The sequence below is a fragment of the Nicotiana tabacum genome, chromosome 7 (assembly GCF_000715075.1).
Source record: "Nicotiana tabacum cultivar K326 chromosome 7, ASM71507v2, whole genome shotgun sequence".
Classification (NCBI taxonomy): domain Eukaryota; kingdom Viridiplantae; phylum Streptophyta; class Magnoliopsida; order Solanales; family Solanaceae; genus Nicotiana; species Nicotiana tabacum.
Window position 1 is genome coordinate 2,995,922 of NC_134086.1, and position 13,739 is coordinate 3,009,660.

General features: G+C 36.0%; 1 protein-coding gene across 1 annotated transcript; it reads left to right on the forward strand.

The window, feature by feature from the left end:
- Positions 1 to 949: 949 nt before the first annotated feature.
- LOC107803526 (importin beta-like SAD2) lies at positions 950 to 13,332 on the forward strand. Its single transcript, XM_016627268.2, has 22 exons — positions 950 to 1,289; positions 2,347 to 2,482; positions 2,637 to 2,724; positions 2,860 to 3,009; positions 3,910 to 4,072; positions 4,546 to 4,730; positions 4,845 to 5,018; positions 5,959 to 6,104; positions 6,196 to 6,319; positions 6,416 to 6,596; positions 7,286 to 7,445; positions 7,604 to 7,645; positions 7,741 to 7,859; positions 7,939 to 8,137; positions 8,966 to 9,097; positions 9,951 to 10,054; positions 10,136 to 10,315; positions 10,930 to 11,069; positions 11,178 to 11,317; positions 11,400 to 11,560; positions 12,251 to 12,383; positions 12,500 to 13,332. Exons 1-22 carry the CDS (start codon positions 1,200 to 1,202, stop codon positions 12,658 to 12,660), a joined length of 3,108 nt encoding a protein of 1,035 aa, XP_016482754.2. The 5' UTR covers positions 950 to 1,199; the 3' UTR covers positions 12,661 to 13,332.
- Positions 13,333 to 13,739: the final 407 nt, after the last annotated feature.

Consider the following 13,739-nt stretch of genomic DNA (forward strand, 5'->3'; position numbering starts at 1 on the left):
GAGAATTTCGAGTGGCAATAATGTATAAATATTAGTTGAAATGAGTACAATGTAAGAGTAATAAAATATTTGTAAATGAATATTACTTCACTTATTAGTAAGAGGTGCTGTTTCATTTGAATGAAAATTATTTTTCTCCAAATGAAAATGTTTTGAACATTTTATGGTGATTTTTTTTTTTGGTATGGTCATAAAAACGCATCCTTATTCCACAAACAAAATAAAGGAGCATAATACCTTAAGTATTTCATTTGTTTTCTATGCTTTCCCCTCTTTTTTATTTCTCTTTCCCATATTTTTCATGCAAAGGTTCCTTTAATTTCCATTTCATTTCGTACTTAGCAAACATAAACACTAGCAAAAAAAAAAAAAAAAAAAAAACTTAGATATTGGTTGAAGTAAGTGGTAAGATAAACAAAAATTATGAGATATTCGTAAATAACCATTACTTCTTCTTAATAGTGATAAAGTCATCATTTATCTTAGTCAAAATTATTTTTTCTTACATATATACAATTTTAGAATTTTAAGGTAAAAAAAATTTCGTAGAATTTTTTTATATCGTACGAAATATAATCTTATTTCATTACAATTAAAGTTATGGTGAGATGGTAAATATTTCCCTTATATTCTTAATTAAAAATCTCAAGTTAGAGTAATGTAATTTTTTATATAAAATATATTATTTTAAGTAAATTTTTTTGATGTGAATCCAAATTAATTGGGTGCAAAAAAGAAAAACATCCTTATTGACCAAACAAAGGAGCATATCACCTTTTGTTATTTCATTACATTTGTTTCCTATTCTTTTGACCCCTTTTCAGATTTTCTTCCCTTGTTTCTATACAAAGGTCCCTTTTCATTTTCTCTCCTACTTTCCAAATTAAAAAAAACGTAAATTAGTTAAAAAATTAAAAAATAAAATAAATTAGTTAAACCACTCTGCCCCAACCCCATTTCTCTCTCTTTCACTACCTCTCTAAACCCTAATGATTTAAACGCGCACACACACACACACTCAACCAATTCGCACACACTCCAATTTTTCGCTGTCTCTCCCCGCAACCTCCTCCTCCTCCTCCTCCTCCTCATTTCTTCTTCATTCTCTTCGATTTCTATAAAACCCTAGAAGAAGAAGGGAATTTGGAATTTCAATTTCCCTTCTTCTTTTCTAATTTCGTTTTTTTGTGTGTGAAGTTATGGATCTTCAGAACCTTGCTATTGTTCTTCGTGGTGCACTTAGTCCTAATCCGGATGAACGTAAAGCTGCTGAAGAGAGTCTTAATCAGGTTTAATTTTGTTCACTAAAGCATTATTCTTCAATTTGAAGTTTCTCGAGAATAAACTTAATTTAATCGGATTTGATTTGTTATGCTGTTTTTTAGTTCATTAAAGCATGGGTGTTGAATTGACTTGCTTGAGAGTAAACTGAATTTAATCGGATTTGCTTTGTTATGATTAAATTATGAGTAATACAAAAGTAAAGCTGCTGAAGATAGTTTCAATCAGTTTGAATTCTGTTTATTAAAGCAATTTTGTTGAATTTGAAGTTGCTCGAGATTAAACAGAAATCAATTGGATTTGTTATGTTATGATTAAATTATGAGTAATACAAACATAAAGCTGATTTTATTGTTTATGAAAGTATTATTGCTGAATATTAAGTTGCTCGAGAACAAACTTAATTTAATCGGATTTGTTTTGTTACTACTAAATTATGAGTAATACAAAAGTAAATTTGCTTAAGATAGTCTCAATCAGGTTTAATTTTGCTTATTAAACCATTATTGTTGAATTTTAAGTTGCTCGAGAGTAACCTGAAATCAATTGGATTTATTTTGTTATGATTAAATTATGATAATACAAATATAAATCTGTTTTATTGTTTATGAAAGTAATATTGTCAAAAAGTTTAAGTTGCTAGAGAGTAAACTGAATTTAATTGGATTTGTTATGTTGTTTAATTTGCAGAACAGTCTGATCTAAATTTCTCATATAATTTCTATTTTTGGTACTTTTGGACCTGAATTATGGATTCCTTTTTAATTTTTATATATATATATAAACATACTTTTACTAGTTCGGGGAGTTTGGTAATTGTAGGATTGAGCTTTAATTGATTTGACTTAGGTGTTATTATTAACTTTTTTGTTTACAAAAAAAGCATTAGTGTTAAATTTTAAGTTATTTCAGCTATTTGTGATTGTTGAATTTGAGTTATTTTAGTCTGTTTGGATCACAAGCTCACAGGTTGACATTATAGGATATTGAAATCTCAGCAGACCAAATATGTGGACATTGGATTCTCTTGATTTTATTTATTCCTGAGTGCACCTATGTTTGCAGTTTCAGTATACTCCCCAGCATCTTGTGAGATTGCTGCAAATCATAGTAGATGGGTCTTGCGACATGGCAGTCCGGCAGGTGGCTAGCATTCACTTTAAGAACTTCGTTGCAAAGAATTGGTCCCCTCATGATCCTGGTAATGGCCGTATTATTACCCCCCTTCATCTAAAAAAGGAAAAATAATTTTTTTTATATATTTGGAATTAAATGTCAAAAATTATACTTCACAACTTTTTTCATTAGTGATTGAGTAAATTTGGTATTTACTGAGAAAATTGGTGTTGATGTAGCTGAGCAATCAAAAATTCTGCTAAGTGATAAGGAATTGGTGAGGCAAAATATTCTCATATTCATTGCACAAGTTCCCTCATTGCTGAGGTATGATGGCTCATCTGTACACATTGTACTGTGTTTCTTATGTTTATTTGAAAAGACAAAATGTGGATATTCCTTTTCTTTTCTTTTTTTTAATTTTGGACTCTCATAAGTAGACAAGTTTGTTACTCTGAACAGAGTACAGTTGGGGGAATGCCTTAAGACAATGATACATGCGGACTACCCGGAGCAGTGGCCAACACTTCTTCCATGGGTAAAGCATAATCTGCAGGATCAGCAAGTTTATGGTGCTTTGTTTGTTCTGAGAATTCTCTCCAGGAAATATGAGTAAGTTGTTGATTTAGATGGGTGCTCGTGTTCAGCAATCTCTTTTTTGTTCCTTTGGTAGCTGTTGAAATATGTTTCTGCATATTGTGCTTTACAGTTCCTCTACTGGTTCATGACCAGTGAATTTTGCGCTACAGGATGTACTTTTCATGTATTTGAACCCTTTATTTTGTACTTCAGGTCTTAACAGAGTACTGTCTATTAGCAACACCAAAAACATATATAATGTATATAGGTATTTATGCATGTTATTTACGAAGGTAAAAAAAACATGCATAGAAGAGTTACTGTTGCTCTTGTAACAAATTATAATAGTAATTACCTTTGCTCTCTTGTAAAAATGAGTTGTTATGAGTCTGCAGGTAGTTGACTTTATAAATCAGGCTTGTAAATTTTGGGTGTATTGAGTATGACAATGGTCGGTGTTGTTTAATCCCTTAAAAAACTCGGACGAGATCAAAATACTGCGTGAGAGCTTATCCAGCATCTTTTTTTTAATCTTTTGATTTGGGTGGTGGGTGTCGTGGTATTTGACTCTTAGCACTACCTTTTTTAACTGAAAAAGGGTTTTAAACAACTTATCTTGTTCAAAATGGTTTTTATTACAGTGTAAGCAATTTATTTTTGCGGGTACTTGTTTAGAAACCCCAAGTTGTACACATGTATATATAATAGTGTCAAAGAGTTCTTAGCAATTGGTTTAATACTAGCACAGTGCAGGGTTAGCAATTCTTCCATCTGTTTTTTGAAAAAAAATATGCTGTTGAGTGGTTCTGTCGCATTGTCGTGAAGTTGTTTATCAGATTTATCTATGAATCTTCCTTCTTCGCCCATGATCACCTGGATGATGGAATTCTGACATATTTTCTTCTGTACTCATGTCTTGTTTCTATTTACCAGATTCAAATCTGATGAGGAGAGGACACCTGTTTATCACATTGTTGAGGAAACTTTTCCACAGCTTCTCAACATATTCAACAGGCTTGCTCAGATAGCAAATCCTTCCATTGAAGTAGCAGACTTGATCAAGCTCATTTGCAAAATATTCTGGTCATCCATATATGTATGTTTTGTATTGATGTTTTTTCACTAAAGCTGTTCACATTAGTTCTTTGTGTCATGCAGTGGTGATGTCTGCATCTTGTTTAGATACTGTAAACCACATCAAATTTTGGTTTTCCTCTACCTTTGTAGAGAGGGGTGGATTGTCTTTCTTTTATGATAAGATTTTTTAGGCAAAGCTTGCATCATCCGTTTATTTTGGAATATTTTGGTTCTCTTATAAAGCTGTATGTCCTGATGTGGGTCGGTGTTTGCAAAAACCTTTTAAGAAACATTTGGTCCGTGTGGGAGTTTCTGTCAGTTTGCCTTTTCATCTTTTGTCAGTCTTTTGAAATATTCTTTATTTGACTAATATTTTATAGAAGTGACCTGGATAATATAAGCTATCACTTCTAATATTCAATTTCATTGCTGATAAAAAGCTGAATTGGTTTGTGCAACTCCTTACCTTTTCTATATCACACTCTTTTCCAGTTGGAGATTCCGAAGCAGTTGTTTGATCCAAATATGTTCAATGCCTGGATGGTCCTTTTCTTGAATATGTTGGAGAGGCCTGTCCCTCTGGAAGGCCAACCAGCTGATCCAGAGCTAAGGAAATCATGGGGATGGTGGAAGGTGAAAAAGTGGACAGTCCATATACTGAATCGACTATACACCCGGTAAATTTATACCCTTTTCCTTATGTGGTTCTGGTCCATTATGACTTGCTTCTAATATTGATCTCACTTTTTTTCTTTTGTTCCTCATTTCTTACTCCTTTCTGGTTTCTCCAGGTTTGGGGATTTAAAACTTCAAAACCCAGACAACAAAGCTTTTGCTCAAATGTTTCAGAAGGGTTATGCGGGGAAAATTCTGGAGTGCCACCTTAATTTGTTGAATGTTATACGTGCTGGTGGTTACTTGCCCGATAGGGTGATCAACCTCATTTTGCAGTACCTGAGCAATAGGTTTGTGCAACTACTTAGTTTACGGACTCGATGAATTATGTCACATATGCCTATCTGTAAGTAGTTCCTTGATTATCTCCTTTGGGAAATTTGCTTATATTTAGTAAGCAAAGCATATAGTGGCCTTGGGTTTTAGTAACTTGATAAGACTTGTTGGATTTATTTAATTGCAATACGAAACTTTGATTTCTTTATAATGCTACGTTTTATAAGTGGATTAATGATGGATGCTCTAATGTGGATATAATGAGAGAAAAAGCAAGTAACTGCATAAAGGTGCTGGCTCATTTGTAATTGAGAAAAAACTTCTCTTTGAGCTCTTCTAGTTGTGAGCTGAAAGTGAGAGCTTGGTCAGCGAGAATGCATTATGAAATGGATCAAAGCATTATAAAAGGTCTTCTGTGCGCTCATTTTCTATCGAGGAAATACCATATATGAGGTAGCAGGCGGCAGGCCTTAGCAAAAGTAAAAAGAGGGCAGCTCAGTGCACTAAGCTCTCGCTATGTGCGGGGTCCGGGCAAGGGCCGGACCACAAGGGTCTATCGTCATTCTATAACTGACTGGATGCTTATCACTGATTCTCATTTTGTTCAAGGAAAGTAGACACCTCAGTTTTGAGTGGGACTGAATATCATATGGCTTATAGTTCTTTGAGTTGACAGAAAAACATAAATCTCGATTTTCTTGTAAAGAAAATGACTGGATATTAGGGTCTTACTTTTTAGATAGCGATCATCTTTTCTAAAGGTCTTCTATCTGCTCTGCTTCTGCTACTTTGCTTTATTAATCTGTCGCCAGATGCCAAACCTATTATTTTTTCGTAGTTTGATTTCTACTTCTACTGCTTATTAATGATTGACCGTAGTACATGCTTAGTTAATGCACTACATTATTTTTACATTTTTCTGGCTACTGAATCACTCTACTTTGTACTGTGCAGTATCTCAAAGAGTAACATGTACAGCTTGTTGCAACCCAGACTTGATATTGTTCTTTTTGAGATCATCTTTCCACTTATGTGCTTCAGTGATAATGATCAAAAGCTCTGGGAGGAGGATCCACATGAATATGTTAGGAAGGGTTATGGTAACGTCATTTACTATAATATATATTGATGTCCCTCCACTCAGCTGAGTTCAATCATTTTGGATTGACTTCCCTCACTATAATTCTGTAGATATAATTGAGGACTTATATAGTCCCAGAACTGCTGCAATGGATTTTGTGAGCGAGTTAGTCCGGAAGCGTGGTAAAGAGAACCTTCAAAAATTTATACTATTCATTGTCGAGATTTTTAAGAGGTATCTTTTTATGTTACTTCACATGGTAACAGTCAGGTTAAGCTCTTTTCGTGGTATCAAAGTTCTTGTGTTTGTGTGTTGCATTTGTTTTTTCAGATATGAGGAGGCAGCCCCAGAATATAAGCCATATAGGCAGAAAGACGGTGCTCTCCTTGCAATTGGAGCTCTATGTGATAAGCTGAAACAAACCGAACCTTACAAATCAGAGCTTGAACGTATGCTTGTTCAACATGTATTCCCGGAATTTAGCAGTCCTGTGGGCCATCTTCGAGCCAAGGTTTGTTGGACTGTCTTCTTGACCTTTGTTAATGTGCAGTTTATATGCTCTTATACCGACTTAGTTTTATTCTGTATAATGATTTCCTTTAGATTTTCTGGTAGACGATTAATGAGGCAAATGCTGAAATATGTACATCTTTTATTCACCTTTCCCCTCATTTAGCAGAAGCATTTTAATTTGATATTGTGTTAATTCATTTTACAATATATGGATGTACAAGCTGCAATTATCAGCACACCGTACCTTTCATTTTGGAAGTGTTATTTCTAAAACTTCCTGGTTCATCAGTCTCTTGTAGATTAATCAATTTTGTCTAAATATCCTGGGTACTGTTTGTTTTGGTATTGTTGACGCCATATGTTCTCAGTAATCTTTACCAATTTCTGGAGGAAGATTGCTACTTTACTCATTCCTCATATTTGAAACTGTGCAAATGGAGGGTTTCTTCGTTTTTTCTTAGTTCCTTGCTTAGTCTTCACAGTCTCCACACAATGTGTCTATTCCCTACTTTATTTTTGATAGCAATAGTTGCATTTAACAATGTTTTCCTATAACGGGGAGCATTTAGAGAATTTTGTAGATTCTTTTTTTTGTATGTTTTTTCTGTTTAACATAGCTTTTGATCTTCCAAATTAGTCTGGATACCGCCTCATCATTTTAAATGTTTTATCTTTCTGCCATAACAGGCAGCATGGGTTGCAGGACAATATGCCCATGTTAACTTTTCAGATCCAAATAACTTCCGCAAAGCATTACACAGTGTTGTGGCTGGAATGCGTGATCCTGATCTCCCTGTTCGTGTTGATTCTGTTTTTGCTTTACGATCGTTTGTTGAAGCCTGCAGAGGTAAACATATACTCGACATTTTGTTCTCTTTCAAATTCATAGGGGTTAATCCTGTTTACTCTTTGGTGGTGTATACGGGGTTCCCCCAATTGTTAATTAAATTATTTACCTTATAAAAAAAAATCCTATTCACACTTATCATCTGTTTGTCCATGCAGATTTAGATGAAATCCGGCCCATTATCCCCCAACTACTTGATGGTACTTGCAAGACCCTTTGCGTTTTGTATCGTTTATGAGCATCAATTGATGGAATTATTTTGTTTAACAACGCTTTTTATATGAATCGCATTCAGAATTTTTCAAACTTATGAATGAAGTCGAGAATGAAGATCTTGTGTTTACACTTGAGACTATCGTTGACAAGTTTGGTGAGGAGATGGCTCCTTATGCTCTTGGGTTATGCCAGAATTTGGTGAGGATATATGTTGTTAGAGTGCTTTTTGCATGAAAGGATATCTGGATCACAGAAACTAATGAGGGTTGCATTTCAGGCTGCTGCATTTTGGAAATGCATTAACACGTCGGAAGCAGATGAAGAAGGTGATGATCCTGGAGCTCTGGCGGCAGTTGGCTGTTTACGGGCCATAAGCACAATTCTTGAGTCAGTGAGTCGGCTTCCGCACCTATTCATTCATATTGAGCCGACTCTCCTCCCAATAATGCGTAGGATGTTGACTACTGATGGACAAGGTTCTTTGTTCTTCTGCTATCTTGTTTCTTACCTTTTTATTTAGTAGGACAAGCATTTAGTTGAAGTTATTTTTTTTTTAAATACTTCTGTGATATCAGATTAGGTGACAGTTCTTACATGTTATAAAATATAATGGAAGGAAGAAAATGTAATATAAAATATAGGAGAGGAAAACAAACGAGAAATTTTAAGGAGTTCATTTCTTTCCTTTGTTTGAGGAAGGAAAAGAGGTGATGAACATATGACATGCCTTATCTCTGTCGTTCTCAATTAGATGATAGGCCAAGAGGAGGGTTAATTTTTAGCCCCTTTTGCTTTTTTAAATTTCTTTCCTCTTCTCTAAAACAAAGAAGAAAAAAACAAACAGGTTTCCTTTCATGTAGTTTGCCTTGAACAAAATCTTGAAGTGTTAAGCTGTGAAAGATTGGTTGGATCTTTTTAAAGTAATTTGGCATAGTAGGCTTCACTTCGTGATGTTTGTGAAAATAACTGCCAGTTCCTTCGTTGAAGGATGAATTATGGATTTGAACTTCGTGTGGTTAAGTGCACAACTAAAAGTAAGTTGTATCTTAAAATATAAGTAGGCGTCATTCCTAGTGTATCTATTTAGGACATAGAAACTTAGCTGCGTGTTCATGGAAGTATTAGAAAAACGTGATAACACTAGTCTTGTGGAGGCTATAACTTGTCCAAAGTCGGCCTGGTTTATATGTTGCAAGATGTAGTAGTTGAAATTATCAGTCCTTATCTTTGAAAATAAGTTTGTTAGTTTGCGTATTTCTTGGAAAAAATGGTGGTATCTTTTCACCATTTGAATCTTCCTGCAGAGGTCTTTGAAGAGGTATTGGAGATAGTTTCATATATGACATTCTTTTCGCCAACAATATCCATGGAAATGTGGAGTCTATGGCCATTGATGATGGAGGCTCTAGCAGACTGGGCTATTGACTTCTTCCCAAGTACGTCTAAACACTTTGATGTTACTGTTCCCTAAATGTGGATAGGTTGTAAATTTTCAAATGTTGTCTCTGATTCCATCCTGTGTGATAAACACATTTGCTGTGTGAAACGAGGTTTTAGAGCTTCAACTATTATCTAAGCTCTCATATATGCTCAACTAAGTTTCATGTGTTTAACTAGATTATTTAGAATTAAGAAGGAACAAGTACTCATTGTGACGGGGAGAGGCTTGTGGGTTAGAGTTTCATGAGCAAACAAGCTCTCTTTGCGCCTTGCTGTATTTTTAATAATCTTATTCTTTTTTATGTTTCTCTATTTTCTTTATTTCCCTCATGTTAATTTTTTCCACTTCCTCTTGTTACTTCCCTCAGTTGGAGCTTTCTTCCCCCTGTTAATAGCATTGACACTTCTTTGGATTTTGTTAGCTCCCTGGTTCTAGCATAGGCACTCTTATACTGGAGCTTACAATGTTTTGTCTTTTCTATGGGTACTAACACACTTTCTGTCTTCTGTAATTTGGCATCTTCTTGATGCCCTTTCAACGATATTATCTTACTTCATCCAAAAAATTGTGGTAAAGTATGCTGCAAATCAGTTTAGATCTGATTTGATTTCATCCTTCTAAAAAATGGCCATTTTGGGGCTGTTTGTATTGCCTATACTAATAGGGTTGTGGGCTTAAAGAGATATGATGTATTCTTCTTTTAGTGATGCCAGGTGCTGCAGAATGGAGCGTTCTTTTTGTCAGTGGATAGTAATTGCTTTATGATTTATATGCTACTAAAAACTACAGATCTGCTCTTATCTGATCAGATTCCCCCTTTTTTTGTGATTGGCTCTATGTTTTTGCAGATATACTGGTTCCTCTGGACAACTATATATCCAGGAGTACTGCCCACTTCTTGACTTGCAAGGATCCAGACTACCAAAAAAGCCTTTGGAATATGATATCAACTGTAAGTTGAATACTGCCACCAAATTTTAGCTTCTAATCATGTTGCTTTAGATTAGATGTATAATACTACATTTCTGAACAGGTCATGGGAGATAAAAATTTGGAAGATGGTGATATTGAGCCCGCACCTAAGCTCATTCAAGTAGTGTTTCAGCACTGCAAGGGACAGGTGGATCACTGGGTTGAGCCGTATATCAGAATCACGATCGAACGTCTGCGTCGGGCTGAGAAGCCATATCTGAAGTGCCTCTTGATGCAAGTGGTAATATTCTTTATGCTGTCAGATTTCTGATATTGTATATGTTTCTCTTGTATCCATGTACTAAAGTGGTTGGTATCCGTAGATGAATGTCTCTTGGAAGCCTCATGTGTCCCTTTCTTTCCTTTTTTTGTTTGCTTTTCTTTTTTGGAAGAAATAAGTTTTTATTGGGTAGTGTTTGGATGACCAATGCTCTAGAAATGTGGAGTCTGTTATTTTCCCTAGACTTATGACACTGATGGACATCCTGTTTGCTCCACCAACATGGACATTCTTCATTAGTAATGGAATCAAATATTCAGATGAGATTATTCCAAGCTAATCGGGGTTGGTCGTATGAAGACTCTTGATGGGGCATAATCATGTTTTCCCCCGTTTTCCCCTTCTTTTAGAAATGAACAAAAAACTTGACTGTGCTTTGATTTTATACTTGTGGTAAAATGCTGATGTTTCTATGTGCTTCAAGTTCTGGTACTCAAATTGCTGATAGCTTATTGTTTTTTTCTAGGTTTTGTTTCACGCACTTGTGGTTATATACTAGGTTTTTTGTTGTTGTTGATGTTGTTGTTTCACAGGTTGCTGATGTTCCTATTGTTTGATAATTTTCCTTTTGGCAGATAGCTGATGCTCTTTACTATAATGCATCCCTGACACTGAACATACTTCAAAAGCTTGGCATTGCTACAGAGGTCTTTAATCTCTGGTTCCAGATGTTGGGACAAACAAAAAAGAGTGGAGCGCGGGTCAACTTTAAGAGGTAAATACCTGTTACTCTCTCTGTCTCCGATGAAAAGGAGAGAGAAAACAACTTTGAATGAATTAGCAGCAAAACTGGTGTACTTATGCCCCTTGTATTGTTTTGCAGGGAACATGACAAAAAGGTTTGCTGCTTGGGCTTGACATCTTTGCTCCCTCTTCCTGTGGATCAATTGCCAGGGGAGGCCTTAGAGCGTGTTTTCAAAGCAGCTCTAGAGCTGCTTGTTGCCTACAAGGATCAAGTAGCAGGTTAAAACTTCTTTTCCTTTTTCCTCATTTCTCTCGCACAATGCTACTATATATACCAGCATCTAAGCATATTTGTCTACAGAAGCCGCTAAGGAGGATGAGGCAGAAGATGATGATGATATGCATGGATTACAAACTGATGAGGACGATGACGAAGATGATGGATCTGACAAAGAAATGGGGGTTGATGCTGAGGAAGGGGATGAAGCTGACAGCACTAGGCTTCAAAAATTGGCTGCACAGGTGAGTACATATAAATTGTGCTTGTAATCTACTATTGGGATCTGTCTTGTTGATGCTCCATTTTGTTTGTGTACTCATGTTATGGAGTAGTCATCTGTTGCTTGACCCTCTTGTTTTAAACTGAATGAGGAATCAGAATACATTAGTATTTTTGCGATTGAATTTGCTGCTTGAGCTGGATCTTTTCCCCATCCTTTACGTGGTAACAGTGACACTGATGATAAGTTGACATATTACCTGGGGTTTTTGTTATAACCAAGAAATTCCTGAGGGCCAGCTAGCGCACGGTTCGAAACTAGGTGGATAATGGGCCTGCCCTCTACTTTTCTATATTTAAGTACCGCGTTTTTGTCTGCAGCAGGGTTTGAACTCGTGACGTCCGCCTAATCTACATATTACGCTCTATGCTCTTATCACTTAACCAAAGCCCTGGGGCAAGAATACACAGGGTTTCTTTAGAATGGTTATGATTTATGAAGACCTCCCCTGTTGTATGCATAGTGATATGAGTTTCGTAGTGACAGTTTTTGTCCCTTGGAGCACAGAAAGGAATCAAAGTACCTTCTGCAAGATTACCTTTGTGATGGCTTCTTGTGAGAGAACAAATTACAGATTCGGCCTGGATACCTTTAGCAACCCATTAGAGTTTTCATCTCTTAAAGCTTTGACATCTTTTTGCTGCTTTTGCAGGCAAAAGCATTCCGTTCGCACGACTCCGAGGAAGATGATGACTCCGATGATGATTTTAGTGATGATGATGAAGAGTTGCAATCACCCCTGGATGAGGTGGATCCCTTCATTTTCTTTGTGGAAACGATCAAAGGTATGGTGCTGCCTGCTTGTTTGCTCTGGTTATTTTGATATAGGGATGGGTTTGCTTTGTATTAGGCAACGGAGTCACTTATTTCTTCCCCTCTATCCTTGGACTGTTAAATCCAGCTATGCAGGCATCTGATCCATTAAGGTTCCAGAGCCTCACCCAGACTCTGGACTTTCATTATCAAGCATTGGCAAATGGTGTTGCTCAGCATGCCGAGCTGAGAAGAGTAGAGATAGAGAAGGAAAAGATGGAGAAGGCATCAGTAACAGCTGCTTCATGATTTTGGTGGGCCGGTTTGCTTATGGCCAAACTCAATTTGCTCCGAGTACTTCAGCTATCCCTTTCATTCAATAATGATTTGAGAAGATATTAAGTTGCTAAGTCTAAAGGATTTGAAAGGTTTGCTGGTTTCATTAATTTGCGAGTCGTGATGAGTAATCACATCCAAATATGCACAGTGGTTCCAGAGGGGCAGAAGATGAGCCGCGACTGGGTCTGCTTCCCTTTCTTCTGCTGTGTGGTTTTGATGAGTCTCCGTGAAGTGGGCTATTCTATGTCAGAAAATGCCTCTTTGCTGCATGTCATTGTTTTTTCCGGGTGTCTTGTAGTTCATTTCATACGGATGAAAAACCTTAGGATTATTCATTGGTAGCCCTTCTATCTGGTCTAGGTGGGCGTGGGGGTTTTGGGGATGGGGGTAAATGCATACAGCATTTATCATGTATTATATTCATTCGGCATACTGTCTGAATTTGGGTGATTAATGCCCTAAAAGTTTTGTAAGTCATGGTTGTAGTTTATATTATACATCATTGTTTTATTTTTGGGTTGGAAGGTGTTTCCCGTTGCAAATGGTCACACAATTAGCTTCGCTGCTGATTGTAAAACATTTCATATTCCTTGAGGTGTATTCATTTTGGAATATCATAATTCTATTTTTTCCTTTTATGAATGATGCTTTGTATCCTTCTGTCATCACGCTCACTGACCGACTTTATCCAATTTCTATTTTACTTAATGATTCAAAATGGAAACAGCGAGAGCATTTGGTAGCAAGATCTGACGATAAGCAAAATTGAATAGTTCATGGGCGAGGCTGGTTTTCTTTCAGACATTGATAAGATAGTTAACTAACTATTTGTTTGTATTCAAGCATATATCTGTTGTTACGGTTCATAGGGCACGATGTCTGAATTTTAACACTTCTTTGTTGCGAATAGATATGATGTTATTTGATCTTTTGGACCGAGTTATAACTTACTGGACTATAGAAAGCTATTTACGTTAAACCAGAATTGGGAGGTGAAGAGGAAAATAAATAAGTAGTTTGTTTTAACTTTGCCTTTCTAAAAGTACTTT

What these genes read in the sequence shown, in the direction of transcription:
- LOC107803526 (XM_016627268.2), top strand. Translation starts at nt 1,200, where the DNA reads ATGGATCTTCAGAACCTTGCTATTGTTCTTCGTGGTGCACTTAGTCCT. An exon ending in TTGCAGTACCTGAGCAATAG is followed by an intron (nt 5,019 to 5,958) that starts GTTTGTGCAACT and finishes TGTACTGTGCAG; the next exon opens with TATCTCAAAGAGTAACATGT. An exon ending in GGCTATTGACTTCTTCCCAA is followed by an intron (nt 9,098 to 9,950) that starts GTACGTCTAAAC and finishes ATGTTTTTGCAG; the next exon opens with ATATACTGGTTCCTCTGGAC.